This window comes from Rattus rattus, chromosome 7 (assembly GCF_011064425.1).
Source record: "Rattus rattus isolate New Zealand chromosome 7, Rrattus_CSIRO_v1, whole genome shotgun sequence".
Taxonomy (NCBI): Eukaryota; Metazoa; Chordata; class Mammalia; order Rodentia; family Muridae; genus Rattus; species Rattus rattus.
In genome coordinates, this window is record NC_046160.1 from 8,478,845 (window position 1) to 8,496,597 (window position 17,753).

The window sequence follows — 17,753 nt, forward strand, 5'->3', positions numbered from 1 at the left end:
CTGTCCCCCTTTGATACTGTAGTGTCCTCCCTCCATGTCCTGGAGTGGTTTGGCACTCTGGCTGTCCAGCCTGTGTCCTAATGCTCTTCCCAAGAGCTGGCCTTCCATGGAACTAGCATCACATGGAGTGAGACATTAGCCCTGGGCATCACCATTCTGGTTTTTTGTTTTGTGATGAAAATTGGTGATGATGGGGATACTAATTATTTTGGCCCATGCTATTCTAAATACCAAATTTTCATACTTCAGTTTTCCTACTTAGGTCAAAGTTCTAAGGAATAAGGAACATACAGGCTTCTTGCCAGTAGTTGGCTCAGGCAAGCGCTGGTGATTCTGAATGAGTGATCTTGGGGGTTTCAGTTTCCTAATGTAGATAGAGTTTGTAGAGCATGCCTGAGAGGTTTTCTTATTATTATTCGTGTTGTATTTTTATGTAGATGGGGAGGATCTGGGCAGATTTGGGAGAGGGGAAGAATATGATCAAAATACATTGCATGAAAAATTAAAATAATAATTTTAAATTTAAAAAAGTTGGTCTCAGGCGCTATATTTACCTCACAGACTTTTCCTAATTCTGTCTTTTCTTTTTTCCTTGGCCTTTATAGTTTTTCTTGATACTTCCCTGTTTTATAGGCCATAATCTGAACCCCCTAGTAAAAAAAGGTCTTCCCCGATAGCCATAGATAGATGATAAATTCTTAAAATTCTCTTCTGGTCTTTTTATTTCTGTGTTCTTTTGATGGCCTTTGTAGTGAGGTGGTGGCAAGGGTTTTATTTTCCTAGCTGTTAAAATTTGCCTTTTTGAAAAATTTTCAAAGAAGCAACAGACAAACATAAGATGTTGGTTCAATGTGCACAGACAGAGTTAGAGCCTGTGTATTTCCCTCAGTGTCTGAATAGATTTATGTCATCTTTTACCTCCTCTTAGATTTTTGTGTTTGTTCCATGTTACCTGTTACCTGTGGTACTTTGTAAAGACTAGAGCTTGGGTGGCTTACTACCCACCGTTACCCCGCTCATTCAGTCCAGTTTCTTGACCCTCTGTGGAGCTAGGTTTGGTCTAGGCACTGGTGATGCAGCAGCGACCAAAGGGCCACCTTTAATTTACTCATTTCCCGTGAGTGCCTGGCAAGTAAAGCAGACACTTCATTGGGCACCACGCAGAGAAGGCCGTGTCTTTTGCTTTTCTCAACTAAATATGACATCTTTATACATTTATGTTATAAGAGATTACATGGCATTGAGGGTTTTTTTTTTTAGTTATTATAACACAGTTTTATCTTCCAATGTTGGTGTCTTATGTGGTGAGCTAGGGAAGCAGGCTCTGCTGTTCTGCCTCATGACTAAGCACCGTACCTGAGTGTCTAGATAACTGCAAAAAACAGTGATGGCAACCTTTGAGCAGGGGATGTTAGAGCTGTGTGTTGGTCATGTCTTCAGTGTAAACTCATATTGTAAGAGTATACACTAATATTATGAAGAACTAGTGTAAGTAACTTTCACACTATCCATCTTGTGAGTACAGCCTAATGTCACTGTTAAATTATGGCAACTTTGAGTTAGTCTGAGGAAATCTGTGCATGACTTGGAACTGGGCATTCATGTACATTTATCTTTTATTCAGAGTCAGCAAGCCGCTTGCAAGTCATTCTCAATGAGATTCAGCCACGGGATACTAACGATTACTTCAGCCAAGCTAAAATACTGAAAGAATGTGATAGCTTTGATTTGGAGGACTTGAGTACCAGTGTCTCAAATATTGATAGTTCTGCAGAAATCAAAGGTAAGATATGTGAAATTGATAATGTAATTAGTGGTGTGCGTGTGTGTGTGTGCGTGCATGTGTGTGTGTGTGCGTGCACGCGTGTGTGTGCGCGTGTGCGTGAGTGCATGTGTGCGTGTGTTGTTGGGGCCTTGTAAGGCATACTATGCTAGGGTTGTGCTAATGAGCCTATACCACTGCACACCAACTGACCACAAGTATTTCAGTAATGTAAAATGCACAGACTTTCTTTTTTAAAAATTGTTTTATTTTAGATTATGTGTATGTGTACACACCTAAGTGCAAGTGTGTGTGGAGGCCAGAGGTGTCAGAACCTTTTGGAGATGAAGCTTACAGGTAGTTGCCTGATGTGGATGCTTGAAACCTGACTTGGGTACGAGTGGTTCACACTCTTACCTGCTAAGCCATCTTTGCTTTCTGATAGTATAAGAAAGTACAGATTTGCAGAACATTTTTGGAAAACAAAGTTTTTTCTGTTTAATTTGGTTTTTGGAATGAATTTATAAGAACTTTGCAAGAAAATGGTATGCCTTCCTTCAACACAGATGATACTACAAGAAGCTATTGAGCATAAAACCCTTTAGCAGCCCGGCTGTTGGAAGAGCAGGGACACATGGTGATGGATTTGGGCAGCATCACCATCTCCCTGCTTCCTGTTGCCTGGTGGCTGCTGGGAAATGTTTGAAGTGAGCATCATTTTAAAGAAAACCTGATTGCTGAGCAGAATGTGTGCTTCTGTGTTATACCAAGTATAACTGTACTTTTTGGCTATTTTAATGGGTTCTTAATTCTACCATCCTTCTCTTCCCCAATCCCTTCCACACCCAACACTGGTAGAAGAAAGAAGCTTAGAGGGGAAAGGGGCATAGATCTCTTTAGACTACTTCCTGATGATTAGGGCATTTAGTTCCTAGGGGCAAATCCAGTGTTCACAATCAGGAGATGTCCAACCAGCAATCCAGAGACCAGCAGCAGCACCAGCAGCACAAGGCACAAGGCACAGGGCACAGGGGAGCAGCAGCCTCCTCCCCACTCAGGACTCTGGCATTTATACACCCTCTGAAGAGTCCCCAGAATTCCAAATGTAAACTGTCTTCCACTGGCAAAATCATGCCCCTGTTGGAGCATGAGACAGATCCTAGTCAGCTGCTGTGGACATTCTGAAGCAGCCCCATATCCCACTCTGGGATTGAAACAAAAATGTAATACAACTGGGTTTTTAAAGAAGCCCAAATTTTCACTAAGCTAAGCCTCTAGGATTCCAGTCTGCGCTTACTTTATCAGTTGTCACTGAAAAGTTTATCACTAGAGGGAATTAATGATTTATCCTGTGGCTGTGTTCTCCACTAGGTGGGGTTATTGTCTTGCAAAAAACTCTTTGCAATTGTATTTTTTTTAAATTCAAAAAATGTTTTCACTGTAACAGTGAAATATGAATTTAAAGTGAAGCCATGTTCCATTTCCTCCCCAGTTCTACCTCCACCCCCTTTTTGTGCATAAGCCATTCTGTGCATGCCATGTGTTTATTTGTAAGTTCATTTATTCTTTCAGCTTAGTAAACTTTTCTCATAACAGCAAGTAAGATAGAATAAACTTTTGTTAACTTCCTTATTTACCTGAATAGAACTTTGTAAATGTCAGTACTAAAGTATACCTAAAACTGGATAAGAGAATAAGTAGGAGTACATTTAGTTTATTTGCCATGTTACTTAAATATATTTTAAAAGATAGCTGTTATTTTCTGTGTTTAATTTTAAGAGTTCTGTGTTGTAGCTGAGGACAGAGCTCAGCAGTAGGAGTGCTGGCTGCTCTTCTGGAGGGTCTGAGTGCAGCCCCAGCGCCCACGCACTCGTTCACAACTGTCTGTAACTACTTCCAGGGGATCTAGGGCCTGCCATTGGCTTCTGTGAGCAGCAGGCACACATGTGCACAGATAAGTAAGCAAGTAAAGCTTGGTTTTCAATATGCATTCAAAGAAAAAAGGACAAAAAGATTGATTGATTAAAAGTTCTGTCTCAGGCTCTGGAGAAACAGCCCAGTGGGTAAGAGCAATTGCTCTTGTAAGGATCTGGGTTCAGTGTCTATCCAGCACCCATGTCAGTGGCTCACATGGCCAACTCCAGCAGCATTCTCATACGTGTGGTATAAAGTAAGTAAATAAAATCATCAGGAAAGAGAAAAAAGTCCTCTCTCTAATTCTGGAGGCCCTTGCTGTAATCCTAACACTCAGGAGGCAAGGCGAGGAGGGTTGTGAATGAGTTTGAGGTCGTCTGGGCTACATAAGGAGACAGACCCTGTGTCCAAAATAGCAAAACCAGAAACAACAACAAAAGTTTTCTCCATTGCTCAACTGGTAAAAGAGCCATTCTCACCAGAGTAAACAAGAAGTACTTTCTTTTATAGTCAACCATGGGTCAACTTTATGGGTGACAGAGAGTTGGAGAGTTTGTTTCAGTAACATTCAAATATTAGTCCTAAGTTTTGAGGCAGTACTGTGTTTCATTTTAATTTTTTTCAAAGTAATAAGAAGTAAACATGCTTCCTGCTCAATAGCATGTGCTCTACAAATGTTAGTGTTTTGTTTTGTTTTCTCTGAATAAGCAGAACATATGACAGATTTGTTTGTTCAAACAGATCAATCAGTCTTGGGGAAATTATGCATTGACATGCTTTAAGAAGCCTGACATGTGCAATGGCTTTTGTTTTGTTCCTTAAGGTAAAGAAGAAAAAGCGTGTGATGTAACTGCTCAGATGGTCCTCACGTGCTGCTGGAGGAGCATGAAGGAAGTGGCTTTACTTCTTGGCACGCTCTGCCAGCTTCTCCCTCTGCAGCCTGTGCCAGAGTCCGCGGATGGGTTACTGACAGTGCAGCAGGTAAGGTGGCTCATTAGGCTTCCAGGTGTCGTTAGTGGCCAACGCATACGCTGGCATTTGTAGACCAGCTTTTAAAAAATGGTTTAAACCTTACATATTTTACAGATGCCAACTGAGAGAAAGGTTTGTGAAGATTTTAGGATAGTAGATGTTGCACTTTATTTTTAAATTTTTTTTTCGGAGCTGGGGACCGAACTCAGGGCCTTGCACTTCCTAGGCAAGCGCTCTACCACTGAGCTAAATCCCAACTCCTAAAATGTTTTTTAAGAAATATTTTACATCAGTAACTATAGATTTACCTCATTTTTTGACTGCATTATATTTAAATTTTTATTTCCTTTTAACATACATACTTGAATTTTAGCTGAAATTGTCTATTTTGTAAGACTCCACAGGGCTCTTAAAAATTTCAAAGAAATGAAAAGTAACATTAGCTGATCATGGCTCTCGTGTTTCCTACTACTTCAGTAATAAAGTTGTAGTCACTTTAGTGTTTTTGGCTGACTTTCATTTAAGACCACAAAGTTAGCTCACCATCTGGGACTGTTCAAGGGATAGAGCGCAGTGTTTACAAGAAATTAGCTTACCACAAGCATTTCATTTGGAAATATTTTAGATTTATTAGATTTCTGTTTTTAATTGATTCCTTCTTCCTTTCCATATGGTTTCAACAAACCCATTTCCCACAGTTTCCCAGCAAAGACATATAGTATGTACTTATATTTCTAACCTTTTCAAATAAAGGTAATTCCCCCCTAGGGTATTAGAACATTCAAGGACAAAACAAATACTGTAGTATGCTAATGCTGACTATCCCTACAATGACCACATGACCAGCACCATGGAGATCATGCTAATGTTTTTATTTTCACACTCTGGCTCATGTCTTACATCTGGCTCACAGCTGGGCCAGTGATGTTGCAAGGCTTTGGAAGAGCACAAGGCAAAGGCAAGCAGCACATTGTGGGCGGCATGTTCCTCAGTCTCTTCCAGATCAAATAGGCCTTGGTGTCCCAGCATTACTCGGAGCCATTACTCCAGCTGGCTAAAGGGCCAGTGCCTGCTTCTTGCTGAAGAATCCAGTTATGATCAGGTATTTCACTGGTGTGAATCCCCCATCTTGTTACGAAATAAACACATGCTAAAGCCTTTGACTCGTCAACTTCTCTTTTCAAGGACAGATTAAAGAAAATGTATTTTGCTCTTTATTATACATGAGAGAAGCTTGAAACTTCTCTGAAGATTATTTTGACTTGACTCCCTTCCCACTACACCCAGAGTTTATATATAGTAATGAAATTATGTGGAATAACCAAGTTAAAATTGAAAACTAATGTAAAAGAACACTTTTTAAAGAAAATAAAAATAGAAAATACACAGACTTATGAACTAAAGAATTCTTCAGTGACTGTTTGCATCAATGAACAGACTCTTGCCCTCCAGCATAGAAGCGTCACTCGCTGTCTGATGAGCTTCCCAGTCTCCCGGTGTGCTGTTTACATGACAGCCTCTCCTGTAGCAGAATGGGGAGACCTTACAGGCTTGAGGAAACGTGGGGTGTATGTAATTGCTGTGTGCTAACAGAAACTCTTCTCTGTGGAAAACTTTATTCTTGATTTTGCTGGCTTTTCAACCAATGTAGGACTTCTGCTTTTCTAAACGTAAAATTACTTCTTTTCATAAAGTTTTTTTTTTTAATTTAAATATTTCAGATTTGTTTGTTTTATGGGTGTTTGCTTGCATATAGATATGCATCAGAAGTGTGCCCAGTGCCTGTGGAGGCCAGGAGAGGGCACCAAGCCCCCTGAAACTGGAATTCCAGATGGTTGTGAGCCACCATGTGGGTACTGGGACCTGAACCCGTGGGCCCTCTGACAAGAGGAGCAAGTGCTCCTCACTGCTCTTCGTTTTACTGTTCGTTTTGGAGACAAGGACTTACTATGTAGCCCAGGCTGGCCTTCCGAGTGCTCAAATGACAGCAGGCTCTAAATTCTGCTTGTATAAATAAAAAGTAGTCCCATATACTTAATACTGTTAAGAATTAAAAATGGAAATGACAGAGAACATTAGTTTGCATCAGGGTGACTGGTGTACCTAAGGTAACTCCATACTTCCAAGGACATAGTCACCTGGCTAAGCTATATTTGCTGTACCTGCTGACAAAACCCACCAGTTTGAGAGTTCACCGCGCAGGTGAGTGTGAGCCTAGCAGACTTCCCTCTGTAAAGCTGACAGCTTGAGTCTCCTCTTTCCCCTTTCACTCTTAAGTCCTGTAGGCCTGTTACTTTTCTCACCCAGATTACCCTGATTTTCTGATCTTTGTTAAGGACTGGCCATACAAATAGCTCATACATGAGTATGATTTACAGCAGCTGACAGGAGGGAGGATGATAATTTTGGGACTTTGCTGCTATATGGAGAGGAGAGCTGGTGTTTGTTTTTAATTCTGATTTTTCAATGCTTGGTTCATTGAAGGAGCATTGCTGGGATACTCCCTAGCTCCCTTAGATATGAGGAAATGGACTCATTACCTGGTTCGACAAACATCACAAAGCTAAGTTCTGGCCTCCCTCTGACAGGGACCCAGGTCTCTCCTTCCCTCACGGGTTCACACGGCACACTGCCTTCTTGTTCTGAGTGCCTTGTTTAGGTTTTCTTTAAATTGATTTTCTCCCCTTTCCATTACCCAAGCCAGTTTTCTCAAGGAATGAAAGACCAATGAAAGATAACTTTCTGCTGGCATTTCTAGTACCTGATCCTTCCCGTAGAGCATTTCTAGTGAAGCAGTATGCCTGCCCAGCTTATTCAGGAGGACATTGTTCACCTGGTGGCCTGTCTGGCTTTCCCCCTGCTCTGTAATCACACAGTGAAGTGCTCTTTTGTAGTGTCTTGTACTCTGGCATAGATAAAGCTGCTTTGAGGGCTGTAAGCTGAGACCCTTCAAGAGTGAGCAGTGCACACAAGCTTATCTTACTGTCTCCTGACTTACTGGTGTGTGTCTAGGTTTCTAGCTTGATGCTTTGTGGATAGACTTTGCTTGGTATTTTGTTGGCCCTCTTTCCAGTGTGATGACTGATACTGATTTTTAAATGCCTACTGGTTTTTAAAACAGCTTCTGTGCTGAATATCAATTTCTTTGTAGACTTTACCTAATATTTCTAAAAACAGGCTCTTGGGTAAGTTTTCATACTTGCTTACCTCACACTCTCTAGTAATCTTTCCCACAATAACCATGTGAATAAACATTCCCAACTAGTAGAAAATGTCTGCTTTAGATTCTATTGATGCTTGGGTGATCAGTGATCTTAATTGGCTTGGTACATTTCCTCTGTTGTGTCATTTAAATTTTTTTGTTACAGATTACAAATGGAATTTACTTACACTCATTAGTATTCATAAGTCAAAAAGGAATTGCCTGCCTTATTTTGTTTATATTTAGATTTTAGAAATTATAGACAGGTATATTGAGTAGAGGTTTTGACTTCTAAGGATTACAGTGAACTTTAGATGAAACCACATTATTTAGTTGCCTACTTATTGACTACCTTACTCCATAGGTGTTGCGGGAGCATAAACAAGGCTCATTTCTGATCTCAGAGAGCTGAGCTATGAAACTGAGCAGTGATTCATTTGGAAAACGCAGGCCCGAAGGGTAACAGTTAAAATGGTATACGTTGAGAATTTGCTACAGGGAGAAAAATAAACTTTCTGGTAAGACAATGTCTACACACCAGAAAACCTTTATTAATTTAGAGGAACAATGTTTAGATTTTGAAGAAACTCTCATTGTTAGTAAACAATCGTTATAATGGAAAAGGATGGTTCCAGACACAGTTATTTTATCAGGATTTAAAATTCGGTGGAGCATCCATGTAAACAGAATGGAGTTAGAGTCTTCCGGTTGTAGACAATCCCAACATTACAAGAAATGGTTCTGTTTTAAACTCAGAATTTAAATTAAGGGATACTATTTTATAGTATAATGTAAAACCAAAAGTAGACATTTATAGACTGCTAATTTATGTGATGGTAAGCTATGGATGCCTGAAGACATAGCAAGTCACTGTTTTCCCCTGTGGATTTGTGACCTATAAATCTGTAAAACATACCAACTTGCTTTAGAGTTTTATAAAAAATCAGAAGTAGGATGTGTTAAATTTAAAGGGCAGTGCCATGTTTAATTTTAAGATTAGAAACCAGTATTTTTTTTTTTCTACTTTACCCTTGGTTTCCTTCAAAATACCTGAGACCTGTGTGTGCTGGCTTGTGCCTGTAGTCCTAGTACCTGGAGGCTGAGGCAGGAGGATCATTCAAGGCCAGCCTCAGCTATGTAGTGAGTTTTGAGCCAGCCTGAACTATAGAATGAGATCCTGGCTCAATTAAAAATAATGATAAAATATTCTGGGAGAATCTATTTTCTATGTTAAAAGTTTGTTAAAAAAATCTGAAAAAGAAAACTTTTGACCTTCAGAAACTCTAGTGAAACAATCGTATTTTCAGACTATCTTTTCATTTTAAAAATTAAATTGAGAAGTTTTGGGCTCAGTGCTTTCTGCCAGGGTTGATCCCTGGGACCCATGTAGTGGAAGGAGAGAATGGGCTCCCACAGTCTGTTCTCTGATCGCCATAGGCACCCCACAGATATACATAACAAGCAAATGAATAAATTTGAAAACCCCCCGCACCCCGCCCCTGAAACTTCTTTTTAAAAAGTTCTGTTCCTGACTCTTTCTTACCATTGTTACCTGCTTTCTGATGCTCTGTGTCACCTCTGTTCTTGGTAGTCTGGTTCTCCACTGAGAGGGTGTCAGCAGGACACTTCTGTCCAGCTGCTTGCTCACCTTACCACCTTTAAGAATTGAATCATCCCTCCTGCCATGCCCAGCTTTCCCAGTTGCCTAGTCTAAAGCCTCTGAGTCATTCATCTGGGTCTGCCGACCCTAACCTGTGTAGATTAGAAAGCAGCAGATCTGGTCCATAGCAGCTACTTGTAAACATTTACTTGTTTATTGTAGCCTCATGACATACTAATTGTTCTCCTCTCTTTTGTTCTACCTAAGCATGCATACCTGTGTGAGATGTGAGCATGAACTCTCTTCTGCCTTATGCAGCTATCATTACTACCCAGCATATTAATTCTCTCTACGAAAGCCTACAAAGGTCACATGTCTTCTTTTCAGATTCTTCATCTGCTCCAGCAGTAAGCAGAAAAGCATTGGACAGGATGTCAAAAAAACAAAAACAAAAACAAAAACCAAAAAAACAGTTGACAATAATTTTATATAGTCAGCAAGGGTAAAAATTCACATTTGCTCAGAGATTAAATATGAGGAAAAATTGTCTACATATCACTCTTGTCCTGAGAGTATTGTTTTGATTCTTGTGGTCAGGATTATGTGGGGTGGAGTGTCTACTGGAATAGACCACTCACCAGGAAACTCCTGAATGCTTTAGTTCCATTACGTGCTGCTTATTGACACTCTTTGAAGGGAGTTAGCATAAAGAAGCAATGGAAAAGTCAAGTCTGCTTAAGGAGAAGACAGTGGGCTTCTGCAAGTCCTCAGATCCTTTGTGAACAGAGTTTGTTTTTATTGAAATCTGTCACAATATCTGTACTCCATTTTAGGGAAAAGACTTTTTTTTTTTTTTGTCTGAAATATACATCAAGTCTGAAAAATTTGTCTGAAAAATTCATCAAGTGCTGCTTTGTTGGTCTCTGATTCTCTCTGTGCCAATCACTCTTCATAACAGACACACACGGAGTACACTCTTCATAACAGACACACACGGAGTACACTCTTCATAACAGACACACACGGAGTACACTCTTGATAACAGACACACACGGAGTACACTAACAGACACACACGGAGTACACTCTTCATAACAGACACACACGGAGTACACTCTTCATAACAGACACACGGAGTACACTCTTCATAACAGACACACACGGAGTACACTCTTGATAACAGACACACACGGAGTACACTCTTGATAACAGACACACACGGAGTACACTCTTCATAACAGACACACACGGAGTACACTCTTGATAACAGACACACACGGAGTACACTCTTCATAACAACACCCTCTCTTTACAACAGACAGCTCATATTGAACTGAATTAGGTTAAAGATAATTGGTCTGTTCTGAACTTGGCCTTTAACTCATTTAAACACAAACACTTATGAGGTAAGTGCCATTACATTGTCTTACAGAGGAAGACAATGAAACTGCTCACTCTCGTATATCTGGGGTTTTTTTTGTTTTTTTTTGTTTTTTTTTTGGTTTTGTTTTTTTATTTTACTTTTCCCCCTTTTTTTTTCTTTTATTGGGTATGTTTTAATTTACATTTCAAATATTATCCCCTTTCCTGGTTTCCCCTCCAGAAACCCGCTATCTGATCTCCCTTCCCCCTGCTTCTATAAGGCTGCCCCCCTTCCTACTTCTTCCCATTTCCCTGCCCTGACATTCCCCTACACTGGGGCATTGAGCCTTGACAGGACCAAGGGCCTTCATCCCATTGATGTCCTACAAGGCCATCATCCTGTGATACATATGCAGATAGATGGACACATAGGTCCATTCCTGTGTACGCTTAGGATGGTGGTTAAGTCCCTCGGAGCTCTGGAGGGTCTGGTTGGTTGATATTGTTGTTGTTCTTATGGGTTTGCAAACCACTTCAGCTCCATCAGTCCTTTCTCTAACTCCTCCATTGGGGACCCTATTCTCAGTTCAATAGTTGGCTGCGAGAATTCGCCTCTGTATTTGTCAGATTCGCAGAGCCTCTCAGGAGACAGCTATATCAGGCTCTTGTCAGCATGCACTTCTTGGCATCTACAATATTGCCTAGATTTAGTAGCTTTATATGAGATGGATCCCCAGGTGGGGCACTCTCTGGATGGCCTTTCCTTAAGTCTCTGCTCCACACTTTGTCTCAATATTGCCTCCTGTGAGTATTTTTGTTCCTCCTTCTAAGAAGGACTAAAGCATCCATGCTTTGGTCATCCATCTTCTTGAACTTCCTGTGGTCTGTGGATTGTATCTTGGGTAATTCAAGCTTTTGCGCTAATATCCACTTATCAGTGAATACGTACCATGTGTGTTCTTTTGTGATTGAGTTACCTCACTCAGGATGATATTTTCTAATTCTGTCCATTTGCCTAAGAATTTTAGGAAGTCATTGTTTTTTAATAGCTGAGTAGTACTCCATTATGTAAATGTACCACATTTTCTCTATCCATTCCTCTGTTGAAGGGCATCTGGGTTCTTTCCAGCTTCTGGCTATTATAAATAAGGCTGCTATGAACATAGTGGAGCATGTGTCTTTGTTATAAGTTGGGGCATCTTTTGGGTATATGCCCAGGAGTGGTATAGCTGGGTCCTCAGGTAGTTCAATGTCCAATTTTCTGAGGAACCTCCAGACTGATTTCCAGAATGGGTGTACCAGTCTGCAATCTCACCAACAATGGAGGAGTGTTCCTCTTTCTCCACATCCTCGCCAGCATTTGCTGTCACCTGAGTTTTTGATCTTAGCCATTCTCACTGGTGTGAGGTGAAATCTCAGGTTTGTTTTGATTTGCATTTCCCTTATGACTAAAGATGTTGAACATTTCTTTAGGTGCTTCTCAGCCATTCGGCATTCCTCAGCTGTGAATTCTTTGTTTAGCTCTGAACCCCATTTTTTAATAGGATTATTTGTCTCCCTGAGTCTAACTTCTTGAGTTCTTTGTATATTTTGGATATAAGCCCTCTATCAGTTGTAGGATTGGTAAAGATCTTTTCCCAATCTGTTGGTTGCCATTTTCTCCTAACCACAGTGTCCTTTGCCTTACAGAAGCTTTGCAGTTTTATGAGATCCCATTTGTTGATTCTTGATCTTAGAGCATGAGCCATTGGTGTTTTGTTCAGGAAATTTTCTCCAGTGCCCACGTGTTCGAGATTCTTCCCCACTTTTTCTTCTATTAGTTTGAGTGTATCTGGTTTGATGTGGAGGTCTTTGATCCACTTGAACTTAAGCTTTGTACAGAGTGATAAGAATGGATAGATCTGCATTCTTCTACATGCTGGCCCCCAGTTGAACCAGCACCATTTGCTGAAAATGTTATCTTTTTTCCATTGGATGGTTTTGGCTCCTTTGTCAAAAATCAAGTGACCATAAGTGTGTGGGTTCATTTCTGGGTCTTCATTTCTATTCCACTGATCTATCTGCCTGTCTGTGTACCAATACCATGCAGTTTTTATCACTGTTGCTCTGTAATACTGCTTGAGTTCAGGGATAGTGATTCCCCTGCAAGTCCTTTTATTGTGGAGGATAGTTTTAGCTATCCTGGGTTTTTTGTTATTCCAGATGAATTTGCAAATTATTCTGTCTAACTCTATGAAGACTTGGGTTGGAATTTTGATGGGGATTGCATTGAATCTGTAGATCACGTTTGGTAAAATGGCCATTTTTACTATATTAATCCTGCCAATTCATGAGCATGGGAGATCTTTCCATCTTCTGAGATCTTCAATTTCTTTCTTCAGAGGCTTGAAGTTCTTATCATACAGATCTTTCACTTGCTTGGTTAAAGTCACACCAAGGTATTTTATATTATTTGGGATTATTATGAAGGGTGTCATTTCCATAATTTCTTTCTCGTTTTGTTTCTCTTTTGTGTAGAGGAAGGCTACGGATTTATTTGAGTTAATTTTATACCCAGCTACTTTACTGTAGTTGTTTATCAGCTTTAGTAGTTCTCTGGTGGAACTTTTGGGATCACTTAATTATTCAATCTTATCATCTGCAAATAGTGATATTTTGACTTCTTCCCTTCCAATATGTATCCCTTTGATCTCCTTTTGTTGTCTGATTGCTATGGCTAGAACTTCTAGAACTATATTGAATAAGTAGGGAGAGAGTGGGCAGCCTTATTTAGTCCCCGATTTTAGTGGGATTGCCTCAAGTTTCTCTCCGCTTAGTTTAATATTAGCTACTGGTTTGCTGTATATGGCTTTTACTATGTTTAGGTATGGGCCTTGAATTCCTGTTCTTTCCAGGACTTTTATCATGAAGGGGTATTGAATTTTGTCAAATGCTTTCTCAGCATCTAATGAAATGATCATATGGTTTTTAATCTTTCAGTTTGTTTATACAGTGGATTACGTTGATGGTTTTCCATATATTAAACCATACCTGCATCCCTGGAATTAAGCCTACTTGATCATGATGGATGATTGTTTTGATGTGCTCTTGGATTCGGTTTGCAAGAATTTTATTGAGTATCTTTGCGTCGATATTCATAAGGGAAATTGGTCTAAAGTTTTCTTTCTTTGTTGGGTCTTTGTGTGGTTTAGGTATAAGAGTAATTGTGGCTTCATAGAAGGAATTCAGTAGCGCTCCATCTGTTACAATTTCATGGAATAGTTTGGATAGTATTGGTATGAGGTCTTCTATGAAGGTCTGATAGAATTCTGCACTGAACCCATCTGGACCTGGGCTCTTTTTGGTTGGGAGACCTTTAATGACTGCTTCTATTTCTGTAGGAGTTATGGGGTTGTTTAAATGGTTTATTTGTTACTGATTTAACATGGTGTCTGTCTAGGAAATTGTCCATTTCCTGCAGATTTTCAAGTTTTGTTGAATATAGGCTTTTGTAGTAGGATCTGATGATTTTTTTTAATTTCCTCTGGCTCTGTTGTTATGTCTCCCTTTTCATTTCTGATTTTGTTAATTTGGAAACACTCTCTGTGTCCTCTCATTAGTCTGGCTAAGGGTTTATCTATCTTGTTGATTTTTCTCAAAGAACCAGCTTTTGGTTCTGTTGATTCTTTGTATAGTCCTTTTTGTTTCTACTTGGTTGATTTCAGCTGTGAGTTTGATTATTTCCTGCCTTTTGCTCCTCCTGGGTGTGTTTGATTCTTTTTGTTCTAGAGCTTTTAGGTGTGCTGTCAAGCTGCTGATATATGTTCTCTTCCTGTTTCTTTCTGCAGGCACTCAGAGCTATGAGTTTTCCTCTTAGCACAGCTTTCATTTTGTCCCATAAGTTTGGGTATGTTGTACCTTCGTTTTCATTAATTCTAAGAAGTCTTTAATTTCTTTTTTTATTTCTTCCTTTACCAGGTTATCATTGAGTAGAGCATTGTTCAACTTCCATGTATATGTGGGCGTTCTTTCCTTATTGTTATTGAAGACCAGCTTTAGCCCGTGATGGTCTGATAGGACGCATGGAATTATTTCTATCTTTCTGTATCTGTTGAGGCCTGTTTTTTGACTGATTATATGGTCAATTATGCAGAAGGTACCATGAAGTGCTGAGAAGAAGGTATATTCTTTTGTTTTAGGATGAAATATAAATATCTGTTAAGTCCATTTTGTTCATAACTTCTGTTAGTTTCTCTATGTCTCTGTTTCGTTTCTGTTTTCATATTCTGTCCATTGCTGAGAGCGGGGTGTTTATGTCTACCACTATTATTGTGTGAGGTGTAATCTGTTCTTTCAGATTTAGTAAAGTTTCTTTTAGCAATGTAGGTGCCCTTCTATTTGGAGTATAGATACTCAGAATTGAGAGTTCATCTTGGTGAATTTTCCTTTGATGTATATGAAGTGTCCTTCCTCATCTTTTTTTGATAACTTTTGGTTGAAAGTCTATTTATTTTATTTGATATTAGAATGGCTACTCCAGCTTGTTTCTTGGGACCATTTGGAAAATTGTTTTCCAGCCTTTTACTCTGAGGCAGTGTCTTTGTCACTGAGGTGCGTTCCTTATATGCAGCAAAATGCTGGGTCCTCTTTAGGTATCCAGTCTGTTAGTCTATGTCCTTTTATTGGGGAATTGAGTCCATTGATGTTAAGAGGTATTACGGAATAGTGATTGTTGTTTCCTTTTATTTTTATTGTTAGAGTTGGAATTATGGTTGTGTGGCTCTCTTCTTTTGGGTTAATTGCAAAGAGATTACTTTCTTCCTTTTTCTAGGGTGTAGTTTCCCTCCTTTTGTTGGAGTTTTCTGTCCATTATTTTTTGTAGGGATGGATTTGTGGAAAGATATTGTGTAAATTTGGTTTTGCCATGAACAATCCTGGTTTTTCCATCTATGGTAATGGAGAGTTTTGCTGGATACAGTAGCTTGGGCTGGCATTTTTATTCTCTTAAGGTCTGTAGGACATCTGTCCAGGATCTTCTGGCTTTCATAGTCTCTGGTGAGAAGTCTGGTACAATTCTAATAGGTCTGCCTTTATATGTTACTTGACCTTTTTTTCTTACTGCTTTTAATGTTCTTTCTTTGTTTTGTGCATTTGGTGTTTTGATTATTATGTGATGGGAGGAGTTTCTTTTCTGGTCCAATCTATCTGTAGGCTTCTTGAATGTTCATGGGCATCTCTTTCTTTAGGTTAGGGAAGTTTTCTCCTATAATTTTGTTGAAGATATTTACTGGCCCTTTAAGTTGGGAGTCTTCACTCTCTTCTATACCTATTATCCTTAGGTGTGATCTTCTCATTGTGTCCTGGATTTCCTGTGTGTTTTGGGCACAGATATTTTTGTGTTTTGTATTTTCTTTGACTGTTGTGTCAATGTTTTCTATGGTATCTTCTGCTCCTGAGATTCTCTCTTCTATCTCTTGTATTCTGTCAGTGATGCTTGTATCTACGGCTCCTTGTCTCTTCCTTTGGTTTTCTATCTCCAGGGTTGTCTCCATTCGTGATTTCTTTATTGTTTCTATTTCCATTTTTAGTTCTTGGATGGTTTTGTTCAATTCTTTTACCTGAATTCTTTAATGATTTTTTATGTTTCCTCTTTAAGCATTCCTACCTGTTTACCTGTGTTGTCCTATATTCCTTTAAGGGAGTTACTTGTGTCCTTCTTAAAGTCCTCTACCATCCTCATGAGATGTGATTTTAAATCAGAATCTTGCTTTTCCAGTGTGTTGGGGTGTCCAGGACCTACTGTGGCAGCACAGCTGGGCTCTGACGATGCCAAGTGGCCTTGGTTTCTGTTGCTTAGGGTCTTGCTCTTGCCTCTCGCCATCTAGTTCTCTCTGGTGTTAGCTGGTCTTGCGGTCTCTGGCAGTGGCTTGACCCTCCTGTTAAGCCTGTTTGTCAGAACTTCTGGGAGACTAGCTCCCTCCCAGTGTGATTTGCTTACTGAGAGCTATGGCACAGGGTCAGCTCCGGGCACAGACAGAAACTGGAAGGATCCTGTCCCAGACTGCTCCTTGGTTCCTGTGTCCTGAGGGCGCCAGGTGGTTCCCTTTGAGCAGTCGTCATCCTACCTGTGCTCTCAGATGTGTCTTTCCTGGGAGACCAGTTCTCTCCGGGCAGGATCTGGGTACAGAGAACTGTGGCATAGAGTCAGCCTAGGGTGCAGACCTGTGGTATGACTTAATGTATGCAGAACACTAACCCAGTCACTACTGAGGTGAACAAGTTTCTGGGTAAGCAACCCAGTTGGGCTCAGAATTTCTTCTTGTTCAGAACAGCAGGCACAGGTAATTCTCAGTTGTTTTCTTTCAAATTAATTAGTGTGCTTTGTGTTTCATCTTACCTAGCGAAGGACAGTGTGTTGAGAATTGATAGCATGACATTTTGGCAGAGTCCATGGTTTGACTTAAAAGTGCCTCATTGACTTTGACGATGCCTTTTACTAAGCTTCACTTGTAGCCTCTAGGATGCGGCGTCTCAGTTTGATGGGGAGCTCTTTGCACAGATAGTGTTAGCAGGTGCTCATCAGTGTGACTGTGCTTCCCATCACTGAACCATAAGCTGTAAAATGGGCGAAATGGTAAATTTCTTATGTATATTTTACCACAATAATTACAAAATATTTGAAGAATAAACATAATGATCTCAGAGTGATGTATGTGAGTTTGCTACTTTTTGTGATTTTATGATGCTGTTGAATGACATGAGCTAAAAGACCGTATTATGACATTTGCAAGTCTGGCATAGGAAGGCAGTTTAGTGTAGCAATTAAAGATGGGTCACTGCGGGGTTGGGGATTTAGCTCAGCGGTAGAGCGCTTGCCTAGCGAGCGCAAGGCCCTGGGTTCGGTCCTCAGCTCCGAAAAAAAAAAAAAGGAAAAAAAAAAAAAAAAAGATGGGTTACTGCATG

The 17,753-nt window shown here is 40.0% G+C and overlaps 1 protein-coding gene across 1 annotated transcript in view; it reads left to right on the forward strand.

Annotated features, from left to right (window-relative positions):
* Thada (THADA armadillo repeat containing) overlaps nucleotides 1–17,753 on the forward strand; it is a 307,293-nt gene that overhangs the window by 36,658 nt on the left and 252,882 nt on the right. The window contains exons 19-20 of the mRNA XM_032908756.1: nucleotides 1,625–1,783; nucleotides 4,500–4,657. Of these exons, the coding sequence (XP_032764647.1) occupies nucleotides 1,625–1,783; nucleotides 4,500–4,657 (317 nt within the window). The remainder of the gene's footprint in view (nucleotides 1–1,624; nucleotides 1,784–4,499; nucleotides 4,658–17,753) is intronic.